The 18,104-nt window shown below is 44.1% G+C and overlaps 1 protein-coding gene across 1 annotated transcript; it reads right to left on the reverse strand.

Annotated features, from left to right (window-relative positions):
- Window positions 1-2,160: 2,160 nt before the first annotated feature.
- Window positions 2,161-17,817, reverse strand: ENTPD6 (ectonucleoside triphosphate diphosphohydrolase 6). Its single transcript, XM_084284176.1, has 14 exons — window positions 17,790-17,817; window positions 15,496-15,836; window positions 14,076-14,152; window positions 13,147-13,290; window positions 12,160-12,235; window positions 10,462-10,497; window positions 9,240-9,328; window positions 7,821-7,900; window positions 7,153-7,217; window positions 6,703-6,804; window positions 6,063-6,203; window positions 5,080-5,136; window positions 3,817-3,929; window positions 2,161-3,550 (listed from the first exon to the last, which is right to left on the reverse strand). The coding sequence occupies exons 2-14, from the start codon at window positions 15,752-15,754 to the stop codon at window positions 3,461-3,463; spliced, it is 1,329 nt and encodes a 442-aa protein (XP_084140302.1). The 5' UTR covers window positions 15,755-15,836; window positions 17,790-17,817; the 3' UTR covers window positions 2,161-3,460.
- Between the last annotated feature and the right edge of the window lie 287 nt (window positions 17,818-18,104).

Genomic DNA, 18,104 nt, shown 5'->3' on the forward strand with positions numbered 1-18,104 from the left:
ACAAGGGGCTCAGTGGTTAGAGTTGACCTAATTAATTAACTACAAAAGGCATGTAAGGGTCATATTTCTGCTAGTCATTCTGTGAGGAAAATTAGTACAGAGCCTGTCAAAATAAGATACATCAACATAAAGAGAAGAAATAAATAAAAGAAAAAAAGAAAATGACCTAAAAGGCAAAATTGCCATCCTGGATTTTCATCTGTCTAGTCACGACAGATAAGGAATATAGCAATTAGAAAGACTTTACTTGACATTAATGTTGCTTAAATTTGCTTTTCTGAGATCTCTTCTTTATGCCGGACTTGTCAAAATCTAGCGCCATGACCTCCAACTGCAGTATTTACTGTGGCTGCATATAAACTATCACGTATAAATGCCAGGCTCCGGATCCTCACTCCCTATTCAGGTCAAGGACCGGGCTGAAATTTTTGGCTTTAATTTGGTTACATGACTACGTTGCTGTTGTCGTGGTTTCCCCCAGCCGGCAGCTAAGCACCACACAGCCGTTCGCTCGCCCTCCCCACTCTTTCTATGGAATTCATTTCTATGGAATGGGGGAGAGAAATAGGAAAACGAAGCCTGTGGGTTGAGACAGAGACAGTTTATTAAGACAGGAAAACAAACAAACAACAATAATAACAAGAATAGTACTGCTACTACTAATGTGTACAGAATAAGTGATGCACAATGCAATTGCTCACCACCCACTGACTGATACCCAGCCTAACCCCGAGCAGCCGGCCCCCCCATCCCGGCTAGGCACCCCTATATATTGCTCAGCATGACCCCATAGGGTACAGAATGCCCCTTTGGCCACTTTGGGTCACCTGTCCTGGGTCTGTCCCCTCCCAGCTCCTGCTGCACCCCCAGCCTGCCCGCTGGCAGGACAGAGCGAGAAGCTGAAGCGTCCTTGGCTTGGTGTAAGCACTGCTCTGCAACAATTCAAACATCAGCGTGTTCATCCTAATCCAAAACATAGCACCCTACCAGCTCCTAGGAGGAATAATAGCTCTACCCTAGCTGAAACCAGGACAGCTGTGTTCTGGCAGGTCGTGGGGAGAAGATTGGCTGGCTTGGGAGAGCTTCCGTACACGTGGCTTTTAGGCTGCAGCCAGCGTGTTCCTCTAGATCTGGAAGCTTGAAGATGGCTGAGTGGTTGGAAAACTGCCTGGTGGAGAAGGACCTGGGAGTATTGGTAGATAGTCAGCTGAATATGAGCCAGCAGTGTGCTCAGGTGGCCAAGAAGGCCAACAGCATCCTGGCTTGTATCAGGAACAGTGTGACCAGCAGGGCTAGGGAAGTGATCGTCCCCCTGTACTCAGCTCTGGTGAGGCCGCACCTCGAGTACTGTGTTCAGTTTTGGGCCCCTCGCTACAAGAAGGACATCGAGGTGCTTGAGCGGGTGCAGAGAAGGGCGACGAAGCTGGTGAGGGGCCTGGAGAACAAGTCCTGTGAGGAGCGGCTGAGGGAGCTGGGCTTGTTCAGCCTGGAGAAGAGGAGGCTCAGGGGCGACCTTATCGCTCTTTATAGGTACCTCAAGGGAGGCTGTAGCGAGGTGGGGGTTGGCCTGTTCTCCCACGTGCCTGGTGACAGGACGAGGGGGAATGGGCTTAAGTTGAGCCAGGGGAGTTTTAGGTTGGATGTTAGGAAGAACTTCTTTACTGAAAGGGTTGTGAGGCACTGGAACAGGCTGCCCAGGGAAGTGGTGGAGTCACCATCCGTGGAGGTCTTTAAAAGACGTTTAGACGTAGAGCTTAGGGATGTGGTTTAGTGGGGACTGTTAGTGGTAGGTGAGAGGTTGGACTGGGTGATCTTGGAGGCCTCTTCCAACCTAGGTGAGTCTCTGTGGTGTGAGGGGGACAGAGGTGGCATGACGGGACATGAGTGGCATGAGGCGATATGGGTGGCATGAAGGACAGGGATAGCACAAGGGGACAGGGATGGTGTGAAGGTAATGGGGATGGTGTGAGACAGCAGGGGTGGCCTGAGGGGATTGGAATTCCCCGAGGGAATTGGAAGGTGTGCAGGGGATGGGAAGGTATGAGGGCACGTTTCTCAACCCATCCACCTTGTGGGGCCTGACAGGTTTTGGAGCAAAAAGTCACACCACTACCACCAGGTCTTCAATTGTAGTTTTATTGTCAGTAGGGTGGTGTTCAAATGTCCCCCCAGGCTCAGCTGCAGAGCCAGCAGCCATGCACACCTATATTGTGTCTCGCTGCCCCAGGGAAAGGACAGGGCTGTGGCCAAGAGAGCCCACGCACCAGGGCACACGCTGCTGGCTCTCCTGCAGGCTGGGCTCTTTTACATCCCCTAATGACCACTCAGGTCTGCCTAAACATCCATACAAATACAACACAATTCCACGGTCAGATTATAAGCAGCACAGCATGTGCTCTCCAGCTCATGCTGCCTCTGAGATCACTTCCAGCCTGCGTCCAGGATACTGCTGGAGTGGTGCATTGCAGCTACCCTGCCACAGCTCAGTGCAACGACAATACATTCATTTATCAAAGTGAGATGCGTCTGCAGGAAGTGGCACCCAAAGCACCATTTATCCTGGGCCCTGCATAAGCTTTGCCAAGGCACAAATGCCTGTGAGGTCCAATAAGCTGTGCTCAGGGTTTCTTTTTGTGGCTGCATCTTGTTTATGGATCTCATGCTGACCTTCTTTAAAACTGTCAAATCTATCCTTAGCCCTGTACCAAACTCCCAGACTTTGGTCATCTTGATCCAGCACATCTGGTGTTGTCTTCCAGCACCAATCTCCCAACAGCCAACATATCACCTTGAGGTTGTAGGCATTAACCCTACAGGGCATACAGGCTCTGATTCATGCCTGTCTGTACCCAGCCTCAATAGTGCTCCTGAGCTTCGCCAGTCCAGCAAGTGAGAAGCAGAGCTGAAACTTCCACACAGCATTTCTCAGCTGCAGCCTGTCAGCAGCACAGCCGTGTAAATGCACTGTCTTCACACACATGCACGAGTTCGTTTTCAAACAGGTAAGTAGTAAAATAAAAATTATCACTGGAAACTGCTGACAAACAGGAAAAAACACCCCGAAATCAGGACAGTAAAGAGTTCCCTCTGGAGTGACTATTTCCTACACTGACTTCAGCACAGTACAAGCAAACAGCACAGGCATACTCCAAAAATGTGTGGTTTTCTCATAGAGATCATAGATGTCCTGCAGGTGTCCTGGTTTTCCTTTAATGATGATCCAGTTTTGCATCAAGTTGACTGCAGATGCTGTACAATCAAGGCTTATTCTTCAGATACTACACTGTGCACTGTAAAAAAGAGCAAGTGATGGAGGGGACCTCACAGGGGGTGGGAGGGAAGAGGCCTAGCTTATGGTAACCTCTCAAAGGACTCCAGAAGCCAAAACCAGACCCCTTCAACAGATTCTCTTGTGTTGGTTTTCCAAAACCTGAGGTTCCCAGAACTGCCTTCAAGAGCTTTAATACTTCAGTCTATTGAGTGAGTCGATGTAATGGAAAGTGGCTCCCAATGCCCAGCTTGTTTCAACGTTGTTGATTTTCCGGGCAAGCTGGAGAAAAAAAAAAAAAAAAAAGAAAAAAGAAAAAAGGAAGTTTAAACACAATTCTCTGCCAGAAGGGGAAGTATACAAGGCGAATATAGTGTTGAAGGTTATCACAACTCATTATCACAGTTGTGGGGACAGTGTTGCCCCATCTCACTCATAGAGCATGTGTTGTAGCAAAAAGGGAAAACAGGGACCAAGCTACTGGCATGATGAGTAATGTCTTGCTGTCTTCTGCCCACTCTCCCCAGCAATCTGTTTTTGTGCATTACCTTAAAGACTTGGATCTTCGGGAAGCCCAGTTCTTGCAGGAGGAAGGTGATGTACGTGAGGTCCATGCAGAGAAAAGGGCTGCTTCCAGGGCTGATTTCCATGGTTTTACACACTGAAGACACAGAAAGCAGCGTTTGAATGTGGGGCTCAGGCCTAGCATCAACTTAGCTTTGAAAAACCTCTAACAAATCCTTAAAAAACACCTCTTGTAATTTGAGTTCCACAGTAATGGAACCCATTAAAATGACATTAAAATAACATGCATGCTATTTTAATATAAAATATAAAGAGTTTTGGCACATGGGAAGGAAGAGCAAGGCATTCAGTCTCCACAATGACAGCTGAGTTTCTTGTCCTTATCAGGGCAAGGACAACAAGGGCCTCCCACTTTTATCCTACCTACTTTATATTTTTTAAATATCAGCAACCTCAAGTGTGATCACATCTGCTTCTCACTGACAAAAAAAAAGATGTCAGCAGCTTGGAAAAACAAACTTTGTGAAAAATTTTGTCCCTATCTCAATAAAGCTCGAATGCTGAACAGTTACTCGTGCTCCTCCTACTAAAAAATTTCTTGAGTGTAAGCATTCAACTGTAAATAAATAAATAAATAAATAAATAAATAAATAAATAAATAAAACCCACTTCCTTTCTCAGGAGGGAATACATTAAAGATAGTCCAGAAATAAGAACTGCAACAATTGTTCAGTCACTCAGAAAGTTTACCAAAAAGTCACAAGTCAGTTTGATCAAGGCCTGAGTCTGTACTATTAAAAACAAACAAACAAAAAGATGATTACATTTGCAAATCTGAGGAGGCAGTTCTCTCTGCAGCTGGTGAAGCAAAAAAGGCTATGAATTGGTTTCCTCCCCTTTCCAATTAACCATCAAATATACAAATAAATCATGAGAAAAAAAAATAATGAAAAAATAAACAAGATTAGGACAGATTATGCTAACAAGATGAGATCCCCCACATTTATTTTGCAAGCATGGCTTCAGGATAACTGCTAACTGGCAGGTTTATTAGTAATTCCCAAGAGAGTTTTTAAATGTATTACAAGAAAACTAAATCTCAAAAAAAAAAAAAAAAGTTGATATTTTCAGAAATACATACAAATCAGCAGAGGTGCTATGGAGAGAGGTGCATAATATTTACTTGAAACAAAAAAAGTCAGTCTTCTTAGCATGTCACACATTTTCCACCTGGGTATGAATTTACACACAATTACCAATCCTGTTTGATTGCATCTTTTACTCACCATACTTAGCTGCAGTTTCAAAGTCATTCACAGTTAAGCTTCCTCCTTTTTCTTTATCTAAAAAAGAAAAAAAAATGGTATGTTGTATGTTTTTTTCATATAAGGGCAGTAGTAGACTCACATTGTAAAAGACGTTTTACAACCAAAAAGATTGTTTGGAAATAAGCCTGAGCCAACTGAAAGCAATGACAAAACTCACATTTGCTTTAATGGTGTAAGAACCTTTATTTAAGGTTCTCAGTATAGCTTGAAAACCTAATTCTATGAAGAACTTAAGTTTCCTAAAACTAGTTTCATAAAAAAAAAAACCAACAGTGTTTAAAGACTCCTTCATGTTGCCCCATGTCTGTGCTGCTCTGTCCTGTAATGCCTGAACCCAGCTAACACCTTTGACCAGATCTGACAGGGCAGTGGTGCTCTGCAACATACTAAATGTGAAATTATTCATAAAACAAAGTGGCTGAGGAGGGGGTAAGTTTGTCCATACTAGCTTGAGATCCCATCGTCTGCTTTTTACTACTAAATGTGACAGTCTTCTGTACTCCAGCGTACCACTGGAAAGGAGACGGGATTCATTCTGAATACATGTTGAACTATCTGAAAATATTTACTCCATCTAAAAAGGTCAGTGAAGCAAAATATACAGCCCAAGAGAGCAAGTCTGATCTACTTTACTGCCCGAGAAAAAAGCTAGCAAGTTTTTTCATATCATCACAAAGTCTTTTTTCTATTTTGGATTGTAATCAGACACCAATCATTTCTGAAATGCAGACAGCTTGTTTAAAAAATTACAAAAAGTTGGAGGTCCTGTATCACATCTCCAGTCCCTTCTGTAAAGAAATGCAACAACATTCAATATTCACTCGAGACCAATGCACTGTGGTAGCCATGAGAGCTTACCACAGCACTGCGATGTGGATCACTGCTACCATTTCTTCCAAGACCTGTCATTTAAAATGAAATTAAAACAGGAGCAAACATACCTATGAGACCAACCTCTGCTGCACGGTCATAGTAGTAGGAAAAAGCATAAAAATCCAAGTCCTTCACTTCCTCAGCTTTATGCACTTTCTTGTAGAGCATCTTCGCCACTTTGTTAGAGCAAGACTCATACAGAGGCTCGCCTGAAAGAATGCAAAGACACCCAGCATAGTACAGGTAGACACTTAAACGAAGAATTTCTTCAGGATCTGCAAGGAGACAGGCTCCCTTTCACACAACAGTGCTTCTTCATTTCTTACAGTCTCTTCACAGAGAACTGGAACGACACACCTGCATCTTCTCCAAGTGGTAACACTGACTGCCCTCAGGCTGGGACCAAGTATGTGATAGATCAGAGCCGAACAACACCATTTGAGGCAGAAGGACTTTGAAAAGAATTCAGGGAGCGCTCAGCTCCATCTGCAGTACTACTAACAGATTTACTGACTGGGCAGACATACCACAGCGCAAGAGGCAAGAGCTGCAGAATCTCTTTAACAGCATGTCAAGAGAAAGCCAGACAGAGGAGTACACAGGCAGAGAATTTAGTATCTTTCCAAGAAGCTGAGGGCATATAATTTTAAATACTCTTCTAGTAGCTTGCTGGCCTAGATAGGAAGAAAGAGTGATAAATCACTATACCTGCCTTCTGTCCTTTAATTTTGTACACTATCTCAGCATGTTGCCATTCAGATTTGAAACCAGGTGGTAAGCAAGGGCTGATCAATTCCTCACCTTCCCCTACTGCAGAAATAAAACAAAGCCGCATTAGAGAAAAAAATAAGGAGTTAATTTTAGATCCCCGGTCCTGCTTCTGACTGTCCCACATCCTCAGCAATGCACCTCTAAGCCCCAGCCATGGCTCAAGTGTCCCACGCCTCCCTAAGGCTGGCAAACATCCATGTCTCCTGGGATCTAGCAGCATCACCTCCTGCATTTGTCTCAGACACACTCAGCTATGGTGATGGGAATGCACATACCACTCAGGCACCTTCAGCCCAGTAGGAAGAGTACAGACAACCCTTTTTCCCCCACAACAGTGCAATGCACACTGTGCTCAGAGCCAAGACTTGAAGAGTGCCCGGAACTTACAAGGTTTTCCCTCAACTCCTCCTAAAATGGCAAGCCTCGCTGACATCAGCCCGAGTCCCAGGTAACTGCAAAGGGAAAAAAAGCCTCTGTGAACAACAAACGTCCTTCCTCTGATACTCCACCGATGTGCCTGCCTCCTCTATGTGGTCCAAGCAAAAAGGCTCAAGTCAGCAGCTAATGCATTAGGGGAACTGTATGACAACCCACCGTGATATTATCCTTACCCAGAGGGATAATCTCTCCTTGAAAAAGCACAGGGAGTAGCTGTCAACTATAACGTCTCTTTAAAGGCTGGGAATGCTTCCCCTAACCTTTCTCCTCCACTCCTCAAAGGCCACACAACCTCCAGCATGGACTCTTTCCAAGCCCCAGCACATCCCACAGCAAACGTAGGTGGGAAGATTCTCCTTCCCTCTGCCCAAAGCATTGGGTGCAGGGGCAGCTTCAAAGCCAGGAGCAGAATTAGAGCCCATCGCTTTCTCAGCCATCACACTGCTTATCTGCCTGCTGTTCTGCATAACCACCCCCTAGTCAGCTTGCATGGACCGTGACTTGGCTCAGGCTCACCCACTTCTCAGGACTCAAGTGCACTTCAGCAAAACACCTAGATCTCACTGGCTTCAAAGAAAGCTCCTACTTTTCCAGTATCCCTTTTTACCACAACTAACCTGTATGAATACAGCTTGTAGGTGCTGTTAAACATCTGAAATGAAGTTGTATGGCCAGCTGGTGATGTCTGGAGAGTTGCCTGAAGGGAAAAAAAAATGTCATGGCAAGCTTTCTGCCAGCAACAGCAAACATCAACAAGACAATCTTCCAAAACCTTAGGAAATACATGGAACAATCCTAGCACGGCTCAGAGAGAAATGAAGAATTTGCATGTATCTCCGTTTGACCTTTGATACAAAAGATAACCAAAAAACTGGAGCTAAAATAGTGACTTTACATGACAGTCCAAACTGCTTACATTTCTATGTGCATCGACACCAAACTCATCTGTAAAAGAGTTGTTTTAATTATAAGGAGTCCTTGTTCCAGCTCTTAACTGTTTTTGTCAAGATACTACAGAACTGCCTCGTCACAGGATCACTACTAGGGAAAACTGTGCAAAATAATGAGTAAACCAGGCACGCATTAACTTCCTACTCCAGTGAATTCAGCTGTGAACTTCCACAGGCTGGAGGAAAAGCACATCACTGTTCTTGCCAAGGAACAGAGTGAGGACCAGCCTGTTGTCTGAAGAAATGAAAGGACAATTGTCTAAAGCACTGAGCAGCCTGTTCCCCAAGTGCACTACCACCAGCAGCGCATTTATGGGGAACACAGCTCAGGCAGCTCATGCCTAGCTGCTCATATCTTAACACCATGTCTAACTCCAGAATTTCCACATCCAGGGCTCTTCACATTCCCAGGCATTCTGCTGTGAGAGCACAGTGTCCTGATCAGCCTGGGCTGACACACTACAAACAGCAACCTTATCCTCTGCTTCTGTGCAGCTTTACTACAAACAGGATCTCTGATCGGGCCAGGACCTCGCTAATCCATATCCACAGGGCTCACAGAACACCTATACTAATGCTATAAGAGGAAGCTGAAACGACAAACATCAGCATGTGCTTCTAACTGCATAATTCATGTTACCTTTATAAAGCATTCATTTGCAACTGAGTAAACTCAGGAAAGCCACAAACAAACATCAAGAATGCATCTAATTCTGTTCTGAGAACACAGTATAAGTCAAATGGACTTGGATTCACTAACAGCATTGCCTTTGAGGTCACTATAAGCAGCACAAAGTGAGTGTTCAGATGCTCAGGACATTGCATTTTCTCCTACATAAAGCAGCCCTGGCATTCACCACATGCACTGACCCACGGAGCTGGAGCAAGAGGACCGACAGAGAGTTGCCCATGTCTCTGTCACTGACTGTAACAAGGCATACGTGACCAACTGATAAGGGTTTTTCTGTCAGAAGCATGGTTTTATGTTACACTGACAACCCCTTGGCATGTGTCCAAGGGAAATAAAACTGAGCAGTTACTGGTTTCTGCACCAGCATTTCCCTGCTGCGTGCATGTTCCCATTACCTCGGTGTGTGGGAGGAAGGTGATCTGTGTTGATCCGCCACCCAAGTCCAGCATTCCTACACTTCTCTTCTGCGGGTCATCTAAGCTACCTAAAACGCGTGACAGAAGAGAGAAAGGCACAGTGGGCACTGTGAGAAACTGGCAAGGAATAAAACCAGAAGTACAGCTGTAAAGAAAGATGTCAATCCAACTCCATCTGTCAGCTTCCAGCCAGCACTAGAGTATAACATCGTCACTTATTTGTGCTCTATCAGGGTGACCTGAAAATCCTCCAAGTGACTATTATTTCTCTGGTGGCTGCTCATGCCCTAATTACAGCAGCTTTGGTTACTGGATTCCTAAACATTCTTCACTGGATGCAAGCACCTTTTTGCAAACTTTACTCTGGTAACCACTTTGAAACACAAAGGAATGTGGTTTTCCTGGCCATCTCCCCCTGATCCCACAGCAGTATTTTGCAGATTCCTATGGCCAAGGGGAGGACAGACTGAAAAGAGCTGGCTTAATAGACCAGCTCGCTCAGAATTCTTCCTGCTACCGTCCCAGACCTTTCTTCTCATTTAAATCCAGTTCTTCTCAGATTATTCAAATACACCTTCCTGACAAGATCAGTTTGTGCCAAGTACCACAGCATACCTCATGAGAGCTAATGTTTGAAGATCTCTGACCTTTCCGATACTTCCTGTGAGCATAAAAAGATTTACAGCACTTGTCATAATGCTCCGCACACTGTGCTGAACAGAGTGCTTGGGTGGCAGACCGGTTTGCTTATTGTCAGAGAGGGCTTCAGTTTAATTTTTTTCTTCAGCTACCCTTTTCTATCTCACCAGTGTAAACACTTACTCTATTTCTTTTATAAATACATAAGGAAGCACCAACAGCACTTACTTTCACACTGTGCAGCTGCCAGGCAGATCTGCAATATCCACATCAAAAATTTATGCAGAGCTAGTGGCAGACTATAAAAAGGAATAAAATGCTCTGGTACCTTACAGGGAATTAAAAGAAAGGCTTTATGAACATCTAGGAAAAGAGATTAAATTCCTCATTCTATCAAGCAAATGGCCAAAATCTTAATTACTTAAATGGGCCAGGCCAAAAACAACTGGTGACTTATTTCCAGACCTTTCCAATGAATGCACAAATATTATACAGGGGCAGAAAACAGTATGAATTTCATGGCGTCAGTCATATTTTTAGACACATACTCATGTAAACATACCTGTTAAAAAATTTATTGTGATCCAGGCTGAAATTCCTAACAAGGAAAAGATTCAGAATAGGCACGGTTAGATCACATAATATCAGAAGATGTACTGTTAGATCGTGTAATTTCATTTTATATAACAACAGTAAGCATTAAGATGAGCCATATTACAAGGCCTTTCGGCTTTAGTATCTGTTTCACTGGAGGTATTTTGAAGTTTTCTCAGTTTCACTGCACCAGCTAAACAAAAACAATCAGCAAACCACAGCTTGTCATGCAACCATAGAAGGAGATTCCAGAGAAGCATCTACCACAAGCAACCTCGCCCCCTTTGACAAATGGAGGATTTCTAATGCAAAGACTCCAAAGAACACCTAGAAAGAAGGACCTTCAAGAGAGGCAAACAAGATTGGCTTTGCTGAGCTACCCTGACCCAGCCCACCCCAAAGCCAGTGTTTCCATAACTGTCAAGGACTGTCATAAACTAAGATTAGAGGCCTTGAGCAAAGAGAGTGGCCTTCTATATCAGAGTTTATGGGGTAATAGGAAGAGAAGCTCCACATATGAAATGTCTGGAGAACTCTGTACTTCACAGGCCAAACACTTAGGTGAGAAGTCCCAAAGGCTCTATTAGACTGGCTTCAGTTCTTAGCTAAAAAATAAGGAAATGACAAACTCTCACATTGTTCATTTCATAGGAAACTAACTGCCAGTAGGCTTTTGTGTTATGTTAGACATACAATTTTCCTTTTGAATACTAAGAATTTTCATCTTTTCAGTGCTTTATTTTTTCCTATTTTCCTCAAAGCAATTTGTGAACTGCCCTGTTGCTGTCCTTTTCTTGTTTTCTAAACTTCTTCTCCATGAATTAGGTGAACGAATGGCCCTTATGTTAACAAATTAAAATATTTATCCATTTGGTTAAAACTAAGGCACGCTAGGGAACGAGGTCCACTTCAGCCCTTGGCTGAACCAAGGCTGTCAGAGCTATTAATGAACTTAAAATGAAAAGAATTATAATGTTGTTCTTCCATTAAGCAGTAAAAAAAAAAAAAAAAAAAAAAAAAAAAAAAAAAAAGTCATAAACAGCTTGAAAGAAGCAACTACTTTCAAGTCTGGTTTCTAAGCAGATTAAAAACACACTTCAACACTAAGTTACCCAGAATGTAGACATGTTTCTTTGAATTACTTTAAGTCAAGACTGATTCTGGGTCAGCCTTTTCTTCTGCTCAGCCTTTTTTGATGAACATCCACTTACTTCAATATATATTTTCTCTATGTAACTTTTTTTTTTTTCCAGGTTCAATTCACAATCACACTCGTTAGATCAGTTTTAATTAACATTAAGACCAAATAGTTCCAGAAAGCTCAGATGAGCATTGTCAAAAGCAGGGTGTACAAAAACAGGAGGTGTTGAAGACCACCTCAACAAGCAGATACACAGAGAGCCTTCCAGAAGTGGTGACTGCACAGTGGCTTCTTGGTGATCCCATGAGAATTGCCTGGTAATCAGAGCTTTGAAAACCAGGATGAAGTGACGGGCTTCACATTGGAAAATGTAGTACAAAATCTCTTTGGCAGGCACTGCCTGAGGCAGTATAAAAATTATATCAAACCTGCTACATATGGGTTCCTAGTGTGGTCAGTGGGGACTTGCCACAGAGCAGCAGGAATCTCCAGGATTGCAAAAAGGTTCTTCAGAAGTTAACCTACCTTCATCAGTCCCGTTCATTATCGACACACAGTTGTCCCTCACAAAGAAGGGGGAAGCCTGAAAAATCTCCTTCACCTGTAGTTCAAATAAAAGTTATGCTCAGAGAATTTTATTTTTTTTCAGTTGAAAAGCAATTTTTTTTTTAAACTCTGGCTTTATACAACTGTTCCTTCTCTTGGGCCAGAAATCACAGCCAACAACTACTATGAACAACAGCTTTGGGACTACACCAGGGAATGGCATTTTTAACACGAGCGTGTTGGCTGTTAGAAGCTTTCTGTACTGCACCCCACATGAGGCAGCAAAGCCCTACATTTCTGGGGTCTTCTAAAGAAACAATTGCAGCAGTTCCAGATGAAATTCAGTGTGGAAAAAGAAAAGACCAGCTTGTAAGCAGCGGAGAACAATCTAGACATTGGTTTCAACCACACCACATTTCTTCCCTCCAATCATTGCTAGAAAAAATAGTACAATTAGGGTACAACCAATAACTTCTCCAGCAGCTGTAAGGTCTAGGACATAATATTTTGTTTACTTTTATAATATTTTGAAATACTAAACATTTTACATGCCTGTAAATGCAATTTACACTATTTCTAATCAACATAAAGTGGAGGAATCTTGCAGCAGCAGGCAGATAACGCAGCAAATCAAATAGCAGAAAGTTTTTCTCAGAAAAGCAGGATTCTGGTCAAAACCACGCACTAAGAACAAGCCTGTGATGACTGTTAGAAGTATCTCATTACACTTATTGTGTTTCACATCATCTCCAGGCTTATTTGGAGCTGTCACCATTTCTGTGTTTGTACTCATACGGTTTCTGACTCCGGACTCATCTGAGATCAGGTGACTTTATACTGCTTTCAGAGTAAAGTGATAGGAGTGACTAAGGTACATAAGGATAAAGGAGTATATACTTTACGCTGAAGGGACCGATTTTTGTCACAAAATTTCTAGAAAGCACACTGAAAGACAAGAAACTGTACCTTATCCAGCAATTTCTGAGCCTTTTCTCCTGGCAGCAACCGTAAGCCAGCTGTCGCTTTCAGGACCAGAGGAGTAAACTTCCACAGCTCCATAGGAACTTCCTTCTTTGCCACCTCCAGGAGCTCTTTTATTCCCTGGCCACTCTGTGAGCAGAGAAAGAACAACCCCCACGAAAGCCCATCTTAGAAACCCTTAAGATTTGCCTTTCTCTGAGGGCAAAAAGGTGATCAGAGGTATGATTCACTGTAAATGCGGAACAGGGACAGGTAAACATCATAAGGGATCAGGAGAAAGTGGATGACTCACAGAGTAAGAACTGGCGGATATAACTGGGATTATCCAGCAACAGGTCAGAGGCAAACAGGAAAAGTCACTTTCTCAAACTGCACTGTGTGCCAAGCAGTACCCACACTGAATGTTCGGGCTACAAGAGGTTTAAAAAGTTGTGTGGCAAATCCCTGGGGAGAAAGCCCTTTGGAGCCAGCAAAACACTATGAGCCAGGTGCGTGTCTGGCTCAGGAACTCCCTAAATCCCTCCAAGCCAGAAGGTAAGGGAGACAGGAGAGAAGTCTCTTCACACTTGGCCTGTTTTTTTGACTCTTTCCCTGAGAATCCACTTCTGGTCACTTCTGGAGAAGGCTCTGCTCCAATCCAACATGGCTCTTTTGTCACATTCTTAAGCACACGGGAAATCTTAAGACAGAAAAAAAAATCTGCTGTGCTTAATTAACACGACCAAGCAGAACTAGATGTGTTCTGCTCCTTGATCCTCTGAGTGTCGACCAACTTCTGCTGTGAGTTTGTACCATTTGGAGACTGAACTGAGACAGTTCAGCCTATTGTACCACAGCAAGATGTGATTTGCAGCACATATCAATAGCAGCACACTTTGGTGCACGTGCTTGTACAATAACAGAAACAAATTTACCTTTTCAACATCATCAGCATATGCAGACAGGCCTGGCTTCAGCGCTTTAAACGTCTCATGGGTTAATTTGGGAGTCTCTGTTCAAAAGCAGTATTCCAAAATAAGTATTAGTGCAAACCATTTTGCATACACAAAGCCAAAACCATTTTTACAAAATACATCATTATGTGCTAATGGGAGTCAACTGGAGCCTCTGTCTAATGAACAATCAAAGGCCACCCAACCTTTGAACACAGCCCCTCCTATGGAATTAGCTCTCCTCAAAACCATTTGGTAAAGTCACGGTCATGCTGGTGCCTACCACACACATACTCTTTATGCACATCAGACAAATGTATCAGACAGGTTCCAGATTCTCCTTAAGCCCTTACCCCTGCCATGTGCAGCTTTCCAAACTACACGGGTAACAAAGGCCACACATTCCAGCAAGCTCTGTTCTGCCTAAACTTGGCTCCAGCAGAAGTCAGTGGAAGTTTTACCATTTTCCATGGTGGCAGAGGGAACCAGCCCTAAGTATTTTGGAAACCTGCAAGCAAGACACCATGAGCTTGACAGCATCCCCCTCTCGTACCTAACTACACTCCACAAAGTTTCCTGCAATATATTCTGGAATTCTGTTTAGAGAGAAGCAGAGGTTTGGGAATACACTGGAAGAAGAATAAATGAAGCCTATATGTGGACTGTTGTTTAACACCTTTGGTGTCTAGGCCTTACACTGGTCCATTCTGCAAACCTACAGTGCTCCCCAAAAGCCAAACACACCATATACCACACTACTACCTGTTAAAAACATCCTCCACATAAAATATTTAAGTGTTCACAGGATTTCTTTCATCTTTTTGTGTTTCACAGATAGGAGCTGACAAGACATAAACAAATGAAACTTACAGCTCCAGAGGAAATCCGGAGCTTTACAGACAACTTCTGTCTTGGTTCCCAGCAAATTTTTTTTTGTCCAGATGCAATACACAGCAATGTTAATCCAAGAGATAAGTGCCAGTGAAGCCAAGACAAATTTAGTTTAGTGCCACTAAGCCAGACAATGCAGAGAGAAGCAGCTCACTGCTAGGAACTGGAGATACAACAACCTCATGCCAAAAATCTGGGGGAATGAGGCACTTTGCACTTGCTCCTCTCACCCACAAGTATCGTGATAAAAACTGCTTTTTCTTAAGATGCGTTCCAAAGGTACAGCAGCTATTGAGTTAGCATTCTGACATTACTGCATTTCCCCCCTTGTTGAATGTTTTCATACTGAATTTCATCCAAACCCACACGCTCAAATCATAATGCACTTCCTGATGGCTCTCCGGAAAGAGCTGAAGTGCATTTGTTCAAGTACTCCCCAGAATAGAATCATCAATAAGCTGCACCATAATTTATAGAAGAGTTTGTCTATTGTGCAGTGTGCAGGCCGTACCTTTAGGCTGCTGTGTAAATTTAAAAATATGGATGCGGGTTCCTGTGCTTCCTGCGTCAAACATGATTCCATAAAAGACCGAGAGCTCTGTGGTCAGTGCTTGCTGGCTCAGTTTGTCCCTCCTGCTTTCAGCAACTCCTTCTGTTGCTCCCACAAGTGGTTTGGAATCCAAGTGCCATTTCATGTATGCGACATAAATAGCAATGCATGCCAAAATCCCAAAAGCAAAGAACCGCTTTGATATCTTCATGGCTTCCATTTATCAGATCTTTTGTTTCTTCCTGTTACCAAATGTTTTGTTTCTTCTGTTTCACACCGAACAGGTGGTTTCCGTATCACTCCTACATCCAACAGAAAAGAAAGCTGTGTTTTACTTTCTAAACCTGCAGAAGGTATTATAATAAGATCTAAGAGCATGATGGTTATTTGATAAGGGACTTACAGGAATAAACTTGACTTGAGCGTTTATTAAATGCTTAACTGTTAGTGCTAAAGTTGGGAACGACTGTCAGAGCAAGCAATTATCCACTGCAACAAAGAGCCTGGTGAAAAACCTTACACGCAGAGTGACAGACTACTGCTTGCACAGAAAAGGATTTATGCCTTCGGCTCTTTCAGCATCTAGAGTGAGACAGCTACTGTCTTCAGTGCTCAAATCTATCTTGATTAATCCAGGACAACTTGCAGTTAGATGTGCAACATCATCCCAGCAGGATGACGCAGAATACTGAATTCAAAGAGCTGGGATGACCCTATGAATCGCTTGTCAAACTGGACCTAGCAGCAAAATCCCTCTTCTCTCACGTTGCTTGTCCCAGCCATCAAATGCCTCCATGGCTGCTGCATGCCAACATCACACACTGCTTTCCTAATGGTTCACAAGGATCATGTCCATCCTCCTTCAGCACGTCACTGAGATCTACAGCTAATTTTAAGACACGAAACAACATAAATATATATTTTTTTCCATTGCTACTGAGGCCTAAGAAATAATAGAGGAAAGAGAGTTCAGAGAAGTTAAATACAGTAACTGGGGTGGGAAGGAACCTCCAGAGGTCTCATGTTCAACCTCCTGCTCAAAGCACAGGCAGCTATGGGGACGCACCAGTTGCTCAGGATCTTGAAAACCTCCAAGGATGGAGACCCTACAGCCACTCTGTGGGCAACCTGAATCGATTGCAGTTATCTTTGTTAGTTCCTGGATGGTAAAGGAGGTCCCAGGAGACCAGAGAAGAACAATTTTAATTTGGTGTATAAAAGGCAAGGAGGAAGATTCAGGGAAGCAGCCTGGACCCCCAGCTCCAACACCAGGAAAAAGAAAAAAACAACAGCAGGGAAGATCAATGCAACAAATCTGCAAGTGATCATGTAGGCAATCAGATGGTTAAAAAACAGTCACCAGTGATTTATGGGGATAAAATTATGTTATTCATTTTTCATTTTTTGACAGTGCAATGAAGAAGAGAAAGCAAACTAGCTGATAAAGTTGACTTAAACATGGTTTTGACAGATGTAATTTGTTGATGACGGGAATTCAGGAAGTACACAGAGGGCGTGAGAGGGAGGAATTAAATTCAAGGTGATCATGGCAAATTGTCATAAAGAGCTGGGAGAGGATTTTATAAAAATGGAGGGAGGCAAGACCAAAGGTACAAATACGGGTGAAGAGTAGGTAGAGTGGGAGAGGGACCATGGGGTGCTGCAGAAGAGAAACTGGGAAAATGGTGTTGAAAAAAAAAAAAAAGAAAAAAAAAAGAAAGAAAGAAAAAAAAAAAAGGAAAGAAAAGAAAGAAAAGAAAAAAAAAAAAAAAAGGAAGAAAAGAAAGAAAAGAAAGCCCTTTCTGGCTCGCAGTAGCAGACGTGGGTGACAACCCTTGCATGTATCCGGGTGCTTATTCCAACCTTCCTGGTCCAAGAAAGGCCTCCACTGTCTCTAAGTGCCAGAGGGCTACAAGCACGTCCTGAAAGGAAAGCAGAAGGATCCCGGCCCGCTGTGCAGAAAGCACTCTATGTGAGGAGAGGGGAGGATGAGGAGGATGCAGCGGTAACAGGCGAGGAAGCAGCAGCCCCTCATGTCTCCCTGAAGGGCAGGGGGACCATTAACCCCGCTCTCAGGGGTTAAGCTTCTCCCAGCGCTGCCTACAGAGCCCCACGAGGCCGGAGGGCCCCGACCCACTGCCACCACCCGCGGGTGGCCCGGCAGGACCCGGTGGCACCGGCGGCCCCTCCGCCCCAGCCCGGCCTGTGGCCCCCTGCCCGCTGCCCGCCCGCCGCCCACCCGGCTGCACTCACACCGCCACCACTGCCGGCTCCGCCATGGCGACACCGCTGCCACTGCGCCTGCGCGGCCTGCTGCCTGTGGTGGCGGCTGAGAGCAGCGGGGACTGCTCAGCATGGAGAGAGCCAAAGGGGGTCCGTCAGTGTGTGTACAGCCCTGAAGGCATGGAGGACAGAGACAGGCTCTGTGCAGCGGTGCCCAGTGCCAGGACAAGAGGCAGTGGGCACAAACGGGAACACAGGAGGTGCCCCCTGAGCATCAGGAAATGGGCGCAGGCTGCCCACAGAGGCTGTGGGGTCTCCTCCTTGGGGATCTTTTGCCCCACCTGGAT

Source organism: Netta rufina (genome assembly GCF_964035555.1).
Source record: "Netta rufina genome assembly, chromosome: 3".
NCBI lineage: Eukaryota > Metazoa > Chordata > Aves > Anseriformes > Anatidae > Netta > Netta rufina.

Coding starts and splice junctions, on each gene's coding strand:
- ENTPD6 (XM_084284176.1), bottom strand. CDS start 15,754: ATGGAAGCCATGAAGATATCAAAGCGGTTCTTTGCTTTTGGGATTTTG. Junction 14,153..15,495: donor ATTTACACAGCAGCCTAAAG/GTACGGCCTGCA, acceptor GCTTTTGAACAG/AGACTCCCAAATTAACCCAT. Junction 7,218..7,820: donor TACAAGCTGTATTCATACAG/GTTAGTTGTGGT, acceptor TTCCCTTTGCAG/TTACCTGGGACTCGGGCTGA.